Below are 13,191 nucleotides of genomic sequence, written 5' to 3' on the forward strand. Positions count from 1 at the left end.
TTTAAATGTCCTCACATCCTCCAAAATGGTAACTCTATGAGGTGATGGATCTGTTAATTAGCTTGATTGTAGTAATCATTTTACAGTGTATGTATATATTAGAACATCACATTGTATGGCTTAAATATATGCATTTTTAAAATATTTTAATTTTTTTTTCTTTTTCTTTTTTGAGATAGAGTCTTGCTCTGTCTCCCAGACTGGAGTGCAGTGGCACAATCTTGGCTCACTGCAACCTCCACCTCCCAGGTTCAAGCGATTCTCCTGCCTCAACCTCCCAAAGTGCTGGGATTACAGGCATGCGTCCCAGCTAAATTTTACACACGGTTGATTTTTCTATTTTTAGTAGAGACGGGGTTTCACCATGTTGGCCAGGCTGGTCTCGAACTCCTGAGCTCAGGTGATCCACCCACCTCAGCCTCCCAAAGTGCTGGGATTACAGGCATGAGCCACCAGGCCCAGCCAGCTCCATTTTACTGATGAGCACCTGAGGCATGGAAAAGGAACTCAGGTCGAGCTATGGATTCCACATTGTGCCGCGGCCCTCAGTGAGCACTGCATTGCTTTGATAATGGCTGGATCTAGGCACACGCTTCGGAAAGCTCCTCCGAACCTGCTTTCCGCAGGCCAACTTACATCAGCGTCTCCAGGGCACAGTGTGGGTGCTTCAGGGCTTCACATAGCAACATCATTCCTTCGTCCCTCAAGGAATTTTCTACCAAGGAGAGGTGTTTCAGCGTGCTGTTGCAGGCCAGGACAGAGGCGACGTCCTCACAGTCTTCACTGGAAATGTCACACTTTCCCAGTCTACATGTGAGACACACACCATGAGATGGAACCAAAGCTTTCAATCGCTCATCAAAGATCAGCCACAGACCAAATGACACCTCTGATTCTAATCTTGCACCTGCCAATCCATTATCTACATTACAGACTTTTTTTTTTTTTTTTTTGAGAAGGAATCTCGGCCGGGCGCGGTGGCTCAAGCCTGTAATCCCAGCACTTTGGGAGGCCGAGACGGGCGGATCATGAGGTCAGGAGATCGAGACCATCCTGGCTAACACGGTGAAACCCCGTCTCTACTAAAAATGCAAAAAATTAGCCGGGCGAGGTGGCGGGCGCCTGTAGTCCCAGCTACTCGGGAGGCTGAGGCAGGAGAATGGCAGGAACCTGGGAGGCGGAGCTTGCAGTGAGCTGAGATCCGGCCACTGCATTCCAGCCTGGGTGACAAAGCAAGACTCCATCTCAAAAAAAAAAAAAAAAAAAAAAAAGAGAAGGAATCTCACTCTGTTACCCAGACAGGAGTGCGGTGGTACGATCTCGGCTCACTGCAACCTCCACCTCCCAGATTCAAATGATTCTCCTGCCTTAGCCCCCCAAGTAGCTGGGATTACAGGCGCCTGCCATCACGCCCGGCTCATTCGTAGTTTTAGTAGAGACGGGGTTTCACCATGTTGGCCAGGCTGTTCTCGAACTCCTGACCTCAAGAGATCTGCCTACCTCGGCCTCCCAAAGTCCTGGGATTACAGGGATGAGCCACCACGCCCGGCCACATTACAAACTTTTAAAAAGTGCAAATGTGAATGACATGACTCCCTCATTCATCCCGTGGCTTTGCACTGAAGTTAGGAAAAAACGTCTAAGCCCATGCTTTTCACCGCCTGGGGTGATCTGCCCTGAGGGAGACACGTGGAAATGTCTGGGTATATTACTGGCTGTCACAATGGAGGCCGCCAGGGATGCTGTTGAACATCCTTCAGCGAACAGGACAGACTCTGCAACAAAGGAGTATCCAGAACTCAATTAATCTGACTCTCTGTCAAGAGCACTTTAAGAAATAGGAAAAACCAAACTGTTTTTTTCCTACTTTCACACACTCAGTGCAACACGCTTCTGTGACCAGAGGTGGGAGGGCAGCTCACCCCCCATATCGGGCAGCTCTTCCGCAGCCACTAAGTGGGCGTCCTAAAACTTAACCCAAACCGGACACTCCCCAGAGGGGTTAGACACAGAGCTGATCATCGATTATGCCTGCGTGATGAAGCCTCCATAAAAATCCTAAAAGGATATAGTTCAGAGAGCGCCCAGGTTGGCAAACACGTCCACACGCCACACCCCAGCTCCACAGGGACAGATGCTCCTGTCCTCGCGTGGGGAAAAGAAAGAGAGAGGTCAGATTGTCACTGTGTCTAAGTAGAAAAGGAAGACTTAAGAAGGCCGGGCGCGGTGGCTCAAGCCTGTAATCCCAGCACTTTGGGAGGCCGAGACGGGCGGATCACGAGGTCAGGAGATCGAGACCATCCTGGCTAACACGGTGAAACCCCGTCTCTACTAAAAAATACAAAAACCTAGCCGGGCGAGGTGGCGGCGCCTGTAGTCCCAGCTACTCGGGAGGCTGAGGCAGGAGAATGGCGGGAACCCGGGAGGCGGAGCTTGCAGTGAGCTGAGATCCGGCCACTGCACTCCAGCCCGGGCGACAGAGCGAGACTCCGTCTCAAAAAAAAAAAAAAAAAAAAAAAAAAAAAAAAAGAAAAGGAAGACTTAAGAAACTCCATTTTGATCTGTACTAAGAAAAATTGTTCTGTTTTGAGATGCCGTTAACCTGTGACTTTAGCCCCAACCCTGTGCTCACAGAAACATGTGCTGTAATGAATCAAGGTTTAATGGATTTAGGGCTGTGCAGGATGTGCCTGGTTAACAATATGTCTGCAGGCAGTATGCCTGGTAAAACTCACCGCCATTCTCCATTCCCAATTAACCAGGGACACAGTGTACTCGGAAAGCCACAGGGACCTCTGCCCAAGAAAGTCTGGGTATTGTCCAAGGTTTCCCCGCACTGAGATATGGCCTCGTGGGAAGGGAAAGACCTTACATCCCCCAGCCCGACACCCGTAAAGGGTCTGTGCTGAGGAGGAGGAGTGAAAGAGGAAGGCCTCTTTGAAGCTGAGATAAGAGGAAGGCTTCGGTCTCCAGCTCGTCCCTGGGAATGGAATGTCTTGGTGTAAAGCCGACCATTCTTTCTATTTTCAGATAGCAGAAAACCGCCCTGTGGCTGGGGGTGAGATACGCTGGCAGCAATACTGCTCTGTTGCTCCTTGCTACACGGAGATGTTTGGGTGAAGAGAAACATAAAGCTAGCCTGCGTGCACATCCGGGCACAGCGCCTTTCCTTGAACTTATTCATGACACAGATTCCTTTGTTCACATGTTTCCCTGCTGACTTTCTCCCCACCTGTTGCCCTGCTACTCTCCCCTCGCCGAGATAGAACAAACAATGATCAATAAATACTGAGGGAACTCAGAGACCAGCGCCAGTGCGGGTCCTTGCACGCATGTTGTGTGCCGGTCCCCTGGGCCCACTGTTCTTTCTCTATACTTTGTCTCTGTGTCTTTTTTTTTTTTTTTTTTTTTTTGAGACGGAGTCTCGCTCTGTCGCCCAGGCTGGAGTGCAGTGGCCGGATCTCAGCTCACTGCAAGCTCCGCCTCCCGGGTTCACGCCATTCTCCGGCCTCAGCCTCCCGAGTAGCTGGGACTACAGGCGCCCGCCACCTCGCCCGGCTAGTTTTTTGTATTTCTTAGTAGAGACGGGGTTTCACTGTGTTATCCAGGATGGTCTCGATCTCCTGACCTCGTGATCCGCCCGTCTCGGCCTCCCAAAGTGCTGGGATTACAGGCTTGAGCCACCGCGCCCGGCCTGTCTCTGTGTCTTGTTTCTTTTCTCAGTCTGTCATCTCCAACCCGACAAGAAATACCCACAGGTGTGCAGGGGCAGGCCCCCTTCACACTCGGGACCCTTCCAGATCTCATCCTGTGTCTCTCTCTCCATCTGGCTGCACATCTGTATCTTTCAGATCATTTATTAAATTGAGAGTCAGATCCCGTACGGTAGGAGCTCAGTCCCACAAGACTTCCCTTGACTTCAGAGGCCAGTTGCAGGTACTGGGTTGCTCTGCCTGTGTTTGACCGACCAGCTATACATGGGGGTTCCCATGACCCCTTCCTTGAGTTAGACTTGCTAAAGTTAGATTTGCTAAACTCTTCCTAGAGTTAGATTTGCTAAAGTGGATCACAGACCTCAGGAAAACAATTACAATTAATAGATGATTGCTTGAGCCCAGGAGGTAGAGGCTACAGTGAACTGAGATCCCACCTCAGCCTCCCAGCTAGCTGGGATTACAGGTGCCCGCCACCATATCCGGCTAATTTTTGTATTTTTAGTAGAGATGGGGTTTCACCATGTTGGCCAGGGTGGTCTCGACTCCTGAGCTCAAGTGATCTGCCCGCCTTGGCCTCCCAGAGCGCTAGAATTACAGGCGTGAGCCACGCCCGGCCCCTGGCAGCCTTCGTATCTCTCTTCTCCATCCGACTCAGAGGGAAATGCATCTGCAAGTTTTTATGCATGGATTGTTTGCTCCCCATTGTGATAATTTTTAAAAAGCTCCTCGGTCTTTTCTTTTTTCTTACTTATTGCATGCTTGTATCAGATTATCTTCTGCACCGCACAGAAAGCTCCTCATTCCTCAAGCCTCTTGATTGAAAGTATGATGGGGGCCGGGCGCGGTGGCTCAAGCCTGTAATCCTAGCACTTTGGGAGGCCGAGACGGGCGGATCACGAGGTCAGGAGATCGAGACCATCCTGGCTAAAACGGTGAAACCCCATCTCTACTAAAAAATACAAAAAACTAGCCGGGTGAGGCGGCGGGCGCCTGTAGTCCCAGCTACTCGGGAGGCTGAGGCAGGAGAATGGCCTGAACCCGGGAGGCGGAGCTTGCAGTGAGCTGAGATCCGGCCACTGCGCTCCAGCCTGGGCAACAGAGCAAGACTCCGTCTCAAAAAAAAAAAAAAAAAAAAAAAAAAAAGTATGATGGGGATCTCTCCTCTGAGACCAAGAGGAAATGAGAAGATGGAGCAGAAGCAATATTTAAAGATCGAGATCATGGTAAAGCGTTCTCAGAAGCCTGTGCAAACATTCATCCACAAATGGAGGAAGCTCCGTGAATTTTTAAGCACAATAAACACAAAGAAAGACCAAAACCATGCCCAAGGAGGGAAGGAAAAAAAAAAACCCTTAAAATTAGCCGGAGATAAGACACGTGGAGCACACTGCCTACAATAGGACGAAATATACTGATGGCTAAATTGAGAAAAGCATGGAAGCCTGAACGGGATGGAATTCCATCTTTAACATGTAAAAGAACAAAAGAAAGAAAACAGTGAAAACCTACAATTCTCTGATGGATGGGTGAAAAAAATCTACAAAAATAAAATCAAAACAGTTTTGGTCTCAACTACACTGTGGTCATCTGGTTTATAACGATAACTACTGCTGTTCACTTGAGAAAAAGTCATCTTCCGACAGCACTCTGTGTTTGTATGTGAAAATTTTAAAAAACACCTGACTTTATACTACACAGAAACATTCATTCAAAGTAGATCATAGGCCGGGCACGGTGGCTCAAGCCTGTAATCCCAGCACTTTGGGAGGCCGAGACGGGCGGATCACGAGGTCGGGAGATCAAGACCATCCTGGCTAACACGGTGAAACCCCGTCTCTACTAAAAAAAAAAAAAAAAAAAAAAAAATACAAAAAACTAGCCGGGTGAGGTGGTGGGCGCCTGTAGTCCCAGCTACTCGGGAGGCTGAGGCAGGAGAATGGCGTGAACCCGGGAGGCGGAGCTTGCAGTGAGCTGAGATCCGGCCACTGCACTCCAGCCTGGGCGACAGAGCGAGACTCCGTCTCAAAAAAAACAAAAAACAAAAACAAAGTAGATCATAGCCCCAATTGTGCATGGTAAAATAAGACTTTTAGAGAGAAATGCATAGGAAGTTATTCTTAGGACTTTGGGCTTGGAGTGCAGTGACGTGATGACAGCTCACTGCAGCAACTTTGGACCTTTGGGCTCAAGAGATCCTCCTGCGTCAGCCTGCTGAGTATCTGGGACTACAGGCATCCACCACCATATCTAGATAATTTTGTTTTGTTTTGTTTTTGGAGACGGGGGTTTCACTATGTTGTCCAGGCTGGTCTCCAACTCCTGGCTTCAAGCGATCCTCCTGCCTCAGCCTCCCAAAGTGCTGGGATCACAGGCATGAGCCACCAAGCCTGGCAACAATTCCCTAAACAAACACAAAAAGCAGTTGAACATGAAAAGATTCTTTCAGTGTTCATAAAGAATCTCTCTTGGCCGGGCGCGGTGGCTCAAGCCTGTAATCCCAGCACTTAGGGAGGCCGAGACGGGCGGATCACGAGGTCAGGAGATCGAGACCGTCCTGGATAACACGGTGAAACCCCGTCTCTACTAAAAAATACAAAAAACTAGCCGGGCGAGGTGGCGGCGCCTGTAGTCCCAGCTACTCGGGAGGCTGAGGCAGGAGAATGGCGTGAACCCGGGAGGCGGAGCTCGCAGCGAGCTGAGATCCGGCCACTGCACTCCAGCCTGGGCTACAGAGCAAGACTCCGTCTCAAAAAAAATAAAAAAATAAATAAATAAAGAATCTCTCTTAATTCAAAGAGGATATTAAGCATCTGGAAAACCAAACCACATAGAAGATATTGGCAATGCATATATTTGACCTAGAATTCATTCCACAATAGAGAAAAAACACCTGTCAATCAATTAGAAAAAGACAACCCAATAAAACGATGGGCTACACCAGAATGTCAGACATATCACAACAGGAAGCCCGGAAAGTCAAACAAATGAAAAGGCGCTCATATTATTAGTCATTAGACAAATGCAAATTAAACCCACTCAGATATTACGCCCTAAGCAGAATGGGTTTGAAAAGATCAACACCCTCAAGTGTTGGTAAGAAAACAGGACAAGTAGAACGCGTTCATTTCTTTTTTTTTTTTTTTGAGACAGAGTCTGGCTCTGTCCCCCTGGCTGGAGTACAGTGGCGCGATCTTGGCTCACTGCAAGCTCTGCCTCCCAGGTTCCTGCCATTCTCCTGCCTCAGCCTCCCAAGTAGCTAGGACTACAAGCACCTGCCACCATGCCCACCTTTTTTTGTGTGTATTTTTAGTAGAGACAGGGTTTCATTGTGTTAGCCAGGATGGTCTTGATCTCCTGACCTTGTGATCCACCCACCTTGGCATCCCAAAGTGCTGGGATTACAGGCGTGAGCCACCGTGCCCAGCCTGGGCTGATTATATTGATTGCTGCCTCAGTGACTTCCCTTTGTTCTCTTTGGAAAGACAGATTGCCCAGTGATCATTCTACTATAAAGACACATGCACACGTGTGTTTACCACAGCACTGTTCACAATAGCAAAGTCTTGGAACCAACCCACATGTCCATCAACGATAGACTGGATAAAGAAAATGTGGCACATATACACCATGGAATACTATGCAGCCATAAAAAAGGATGAGTTCATGTTCTTTGCAGGGACGTGGATGAAACTGGAAGCCATCATTTTCAGCAAAGTAACACAAGAAGAGAAAACCAAACACCGCATGTTCTCACTCCTAAGTGGGAGCTGAACAAAGAGAACGCATGGACACAGGGTGGGGAACATCACACACCGGGGCCTGTCATGGGGGAGGGTGCTGGGGGAGGGATGGCATTAGGAGAAATACCTAATGTAAATGACGAGTTGATAGGTGCAGCACACCAACATGGCACGTGTATACCTATGTAACAAACCTGCACGTTGCACACATGTACCCTAGAACTTCAAAGTATAATACTAATAAAAAAGAAAGATTTGCTCTGCCTAGAAATCACCCAATCAGCACAGGGGCCACCCTGACAATTTTCAAGAGGAAGAAATGACTTTGGGCAAGTCATTTTTCCCCGGCTTTAACGCTGTCAACTGCCAAATCAGACAATCACATTTGTGTGCATTAACGTACTTCAGTTTTAAGTTTCTATAAATATCTTTAGGGGGGAAAAAATGATGTTCTTGTTTTGGCCTGGTTGGTTGAAGGCAGAACCAGGAAGTATCAAGGGAGGTGTCCGTGAGATGAGGCTGGGTGTGGTGGCTCGTGTGAAGTACTGTAATCCCAGGACTTTAGGAGGTCAAGGCGGGCAGATCGCTTGAGACCAGGAGTGCAAGATCAGCTTGGGCAATATGGTGAAACCCTATCTCTACAAAAAATTACAAAAATCAGCTGGGTGTGGTGGCGTGCACCTGTAATCCTAGCTACTCGGGAGGCTGAGGTGGGAGGATCGCTTGAACACCAGAGGCTGAGATTGCAATGAGCCAAGATCGCGTCATTGCACTCTAGCCTGGGCAACACAGTGAGACCCTGTCTCCAAAAAAAAAAAAAGTAATTAAAGTGAGTACGAGAGATGGGAGGGCGGAAACAAACCTGAGAGGACGCCTTGCCCGGCAGAATCTACCTTCACCTTACAAGAGAGACTGAGATTCAAAAGATGAAAAACAAGATAGACGAAGACTGAAGCAATGACCCTCCGGGAAGGAGAACAAGAATATTCAAGCCGCAAAGCCCAGCTTGGAAAGAAACACCGCTCAGCACGAACAGCCCGGACTTACATCAGCTCTTCTATCTTGCACATAGGATGTTTCAGCGTCTCACACAGGTGCCTGACGTCAGTATGGGAGAGGCTGGTGCCATACAGGCTCAGAAGCTTCAGGTGAGGGTTGTGAAGAACTGCCTTAAACAATTCTGAATCATGTCCAAAGTTAAGCATAGAAGTAAATCTGCAAAAGAGTAAAACAAAAAATAGTGTCACGCAAGGAGATCCCAGCACAAAGCCAGACACCTGTAGTACAATTCTTCCTGCCCTGAACGCTGGGCCTCACCACGCAGTTTCTGGAATTCTGGTTACTCCTGCCCATAAATTATTTCTCGATGGGGTCTTCAGACACCAGACAGCAGAGGCTCAAGCTGCTTAGAACTTTCCTGTTTCTCCCTTGCCCCTCCACTTCTACATAACAGCAAACATATAAGGAAAATGAGTCAGACTCCCCCCATGTTAAACCGAGCCCCATGGGGACAGGAACAAACTATGCTTGTACCTCTTTGAATTCTGAGATTAATGCCTCACATAAAATAGACACACACATATCTGAATTAATGCTCCAAGCAAAACTGTGTTACCCAAGGAAAGAACCCATTTCTGTTTTAAAACTAAGATTTTTTTTTTTTTTTTTTTTTTTTTTTTAAATAAAGGAGACGGTGTTATGTAGTGTCAAAAAACTCAGGCTCCAGAGTTACAGGAAACTGGATTTGATGTTTTGCTTTTCTCCTTGTTGCTTTTGCAAGATTGGGGAAATGACCTAATGGCTGTGTGGCCCAGTCTCTTCACGAAATACACAGATATGGTCATGGTGATTAAGAAATTAGCATTTAAGGACAAGTGTGGTGACTCACACCTGTAATCCCAACACTTTGGGAGGCCGAGGCAGGTAGGTCATGTGAGGTCAGGAGTTCGAGACCAGCCTGGCCAACTAGGCGAAACCCCATCCCTACTAAAAATACAAAAAATTAGCTGGGCATGGTGGTGCGTGCCTGTAATCCCAGCCACTCAGGAGGCTGAGGTAGGAAAATCACTTGAACCCAGGAGGCCGAGTTGCAGTGAGCTGAGATTGCGCCACTGCACTCCAGCCTGGGCAACAAGAGCAAAACTCTGTCACCAAAAAAAAGAAATTAGCATTTACTGTAATGCCTGGAACACGGCCAATTCATGTTGGTTTTTATTTTAATATCTACATGTATACGCCATATATGTGTATTTATAAACCAAATATGTAATTACAAACCAAATATGTATTTATAAAGCAGCTTTATGTATTTACCAGATAAATACGAAACCAGAATATGTACTTATAATCCAGACAAAATTTATGCATAAACAGATATATGTATGTATTTATTAGCCTGATAAATGTGTATTTACAAACCAGACACACGTAAGAATAAATACATGACACATAAAACTTGCTCTATGTGACTCCTGGTATTAGAACAGATGAGAACACCTTGATTTCTCTCCTAGTCAACTTTAAGAAATGACGGAGAATTTTAAAAGTAAATATTTTACCATGTTCAAAAACTAGAATGGGAATTTTGAGTGGACCAGAATCAAAGACAGGTAAGGGCAGATAACAGAGGGAAACGGCAGGCTGGAGGAACTGTGGGGATTGTGGGCAGAGTGATCCCCTAAATATATCAGCAACACCCAGGTGCCACCTGCCCAGAGATAAAGGAAGCCAGGAGCTGGTGACAGGGAGGGGAGATGTACAGGGATCTGTGCAGCCAGTGAGCAGAGTTTGGTACAACTGACAGGTGCAAGTGCTTCCACAGGAAAACAGGGAATCCAGGCCAGGCACGGTGGCTCACACCTGTAATCCCGGCACTTTGGGAGGCCAAGGTGGGTGGATTGCCTGAGTTTAGGAGTTCAAGACCATCCTGGTCAACATGATGAAACGTCATCTCTACTAAAACACAAAAAATTAGCCAGGCGTGGTGGTGTGCACCTGTAGTCCCAGCTACTGGGGAGGCCGAGGCAGGAGAACTGCTTGAACCCAGGAGGTAGAGCTTGCAGTGAGCCCCGATCTCACCACTGCACTCCAGCCTGGGCAGACAGAGCAAGACTCTGTCTCAAAAAAGCATAAATAAAAATAAAAATAAAAATAAATAAATAAAAGAAAAAGAAAAACAAGGAAACCCCTTGATATCTGGAGACACCTGTGACAAAGGCAGGTGGCACAAAGGATGGGAAGATCCGGCCCTCAAGCCACCACATCCCATTAATGAAAGCACCGGGATTGGTTAGCCAGGCAGCTGCAGTGAATGTCAACCATCGGCCAGCAGCAAACAATCGAGTCAACAGACAATATGGTGGGAAAACAGTCACAAAGATGAACATGTAATCAGGAATCATCACCATTTCAGGATAATCAACCTCAAGGAAAAGGGGCAACCTAAAATAGAAGAGTTGATTATGATACCATTTGTTGACTATTTGTCTTGTCGATTTTTTCCTTTTTCTGCACATAAATGATAAAAAAAAAAAAATTGCTGAGATGAATAAAGAATCAGAAGTCTGGGCTCATTCCTTCAACTTCAACTCCAGTGCCTCCCTAAGGTTAGGGATTAAGGAACGCTGGAGGTGTGTGTGTTTGGAACGTACTGATCCATCTGTGATCAGTCTGCCCTACATAACCCAAGGAATCAGTCTATTTCTCTCAGCCTTTACTGACGCCACTCTGCTTCCAGAAACTATTATCACTTTTTCTCAAGTATAACTTTTCCCTTAACTATAAGGGAAAAAAAAAAATGATAAAGCACGTAGAACAGGATCTGAACTAACCATTCCTCATGTGAGTGAAGTTGGATGATACCTCCAACGTTCCCTAAACCCTAACCTTAGGGAGGCATTAAAATTGGTGTTGAAGGAATGAGCCCTGGCTTCTGATTCTTTATTCGCCTCAGCAACTGCATTTATCATTTCACGTACAGAACCAAAATGAAGGAAAAACATTTTTCAATTTCTTTTTTCCTTTTTTTTTGAGACGGAGTCTTGCTCTGTCCCCCAGGCTGGAGTGCAGTGGCGAGATCTCGGCTCACTGCAAGCTCTGCCTCCCGGGTTTACACCATTCTCCTGCCTCAGCCTCCCTAGCAGCTGGGACTACAGGTGTCCGCCACCACGCCCGGCTAATTTTTTGTATTTTTTAGTAGAGATGGGGTTTCACCATGATAGCCAGGATGGTCTCAATCTCCTGACCTTGTGATTCGCCCGCCTCAGCCTCCCAAAGTGTTGGGATTACAGGCATGAGCCACTGCACCTGGCCCATTTTTCAGTTTCAAGACATGTGGCTAGATACTTTTGAAGAGAAATGACTAAACTGTCTCTATCATTCCTGGACAACTTAAAATGAATCTAATGATATTTACTAGACACTGAACTAAAGAACTTTGTGTAAAATATCAATGAATTGGGAGGCCAAGGCAGGTGGATCACATGAGGTCAGGAGTTTGAGACCAGCCTGGCCAACATGGTGAAACTCCGTCTCTACTAAAAATACAAAATTAGCCAGGTGTGGTGGTGGGCACCTGTAATCCCAGCTACTTGAGGCTGAGGCAGGAGAACTGCTTGAACCTGGGAGGTGGAGGTTGCAGTGAGTTGAGACTGCACCATTGCACTCCAGTCTGGGCGACAGAGTGAGACTGTCACAAAAAAGTTTTTAATTAAAAAAAAGTTTTTTTTAAAAAATAAAAGATCAGTGATTTATTCTCACTGTCATTAAGACCATGAAGAAGTACTGATATCCTCATTTTGTAACCTAAGGCTCCTAGGAAGGACATGTACATCTTAATTCATGCCTTCACCCAGGTTTATCCGGATTACTGTTCTTCTGCTTCACGTTGCCATTGATCTCATCTAAAAATCAATGACTTCTTGTGCTTTAAGCCTGAATTTATACAATAAAAATCAACAACAAATGTCTTAATTGCAAGACCACTAACCACCTCTTCCTTGCTACTATTCCTCACATCACACTGAAATTCTGATACTGCTCATGCCTTATAATCAAGCCAGTCCCCTACTTTAACATATTTTCCAGAAAAAAAAAGTTCAGTGAGGTCCACTTTTTACTATCCATGTGGTATCTTTAGAAATTATTTTATGAGTCAGTTCCTTCATTATTTTCAGCACGCATTCATTCAATGGATGTTTAGTGAGCCCGTACAAAGCTTTGTATTTTTCTAGATGCTGAGGACGTGAGGGTAAAGGTATCCCCATCCATCACGGAGGTTTAGTCAACAGAGAAACACTGCGCTCCCTAAGATCACTCCTGGCTTTGGTGACTTGCTAGGAGATCTCATACGACTTGCAATACAGTCATACAATGGCTGTGATTTATTTCAGCAAAAGGATACAAAGGAGAAACCACCAAGGGGAAAAGGAACATAGGAAAAATCCAGAGAAAATGAGCCACAAGCTTGCAAGAGTCCTCTCCCCATGGGATCACCGGGACACAATAAATTCCTCCAGCAACAAAATGTGAGAACACATGTGAAGCGTCATCTACCAGGGAGGCTCATGAAGGACTCAACGTCTGTGGTTTTTACTGGAGCTTGTCATACAGGCACCTTCTGCCTAGCATGAGCCAAGATTCAAAACTCACTGAAGGAAACCAGACATTCAGTATAAACCACAGGGTTGGTACAGTTTAGGAACAGTGAACCATTCCTATCAGTTAGGTTGATGGAA

The 13,191-nt window shown here is 46.5% G+C and overlaps 2 protein-coding genes across 2 annotated transcripts in view; both read right to left on the reverse strand.

Moving 5' to 3' along the window:
* The window catches only part of FIZ1 (FLT3 interacting zinc finger 1), a 255,628-nt gene that overhangs the window by 128,113 nt on the left and 114,324 nt on the right, over positions 1-13,191 (reverse strand). The window lies entirely within an intron of this gene.
* NLRP9 (NLR family pyrin domain containing 9) overlaps positions 1-13,191 on the reverse strand; it is a 33,705-nt gene that overhangs the window by 7,713 nt on the left and 12,801 nt on the right. Inside the window, exons 4-5 of the mRNA XM_050771871.1 lie at positions 8,504-8,671; positions 637-807 (exon numbers count right to left, since the gene is read on the reverse strand). Of these exons, the coding sequence (XP_050627828.1) occupies positions 637-807; positions 8,504-8,671 (339 nt within the window). The remainder of the gene's footprint in view (positions 1-636; positions 808-8,503; positions 8,672-13,191) is intronic.

This window comes from Macaca thibetana, chromosome 19 (genome assembly GCF_024542745.1).
Source record: "Macaca thibetana thibetana isolate TM-01 chromosome 19, ASM2454274v1, whole genome shotgun sequence".
NCBI classification, from domain to species: domain Eukaryota; kingdom Metazoa; phylum Chordata; class Mammalia; order Primates; family Cercopithecidae; genus Macaca; species Macaca thibetana.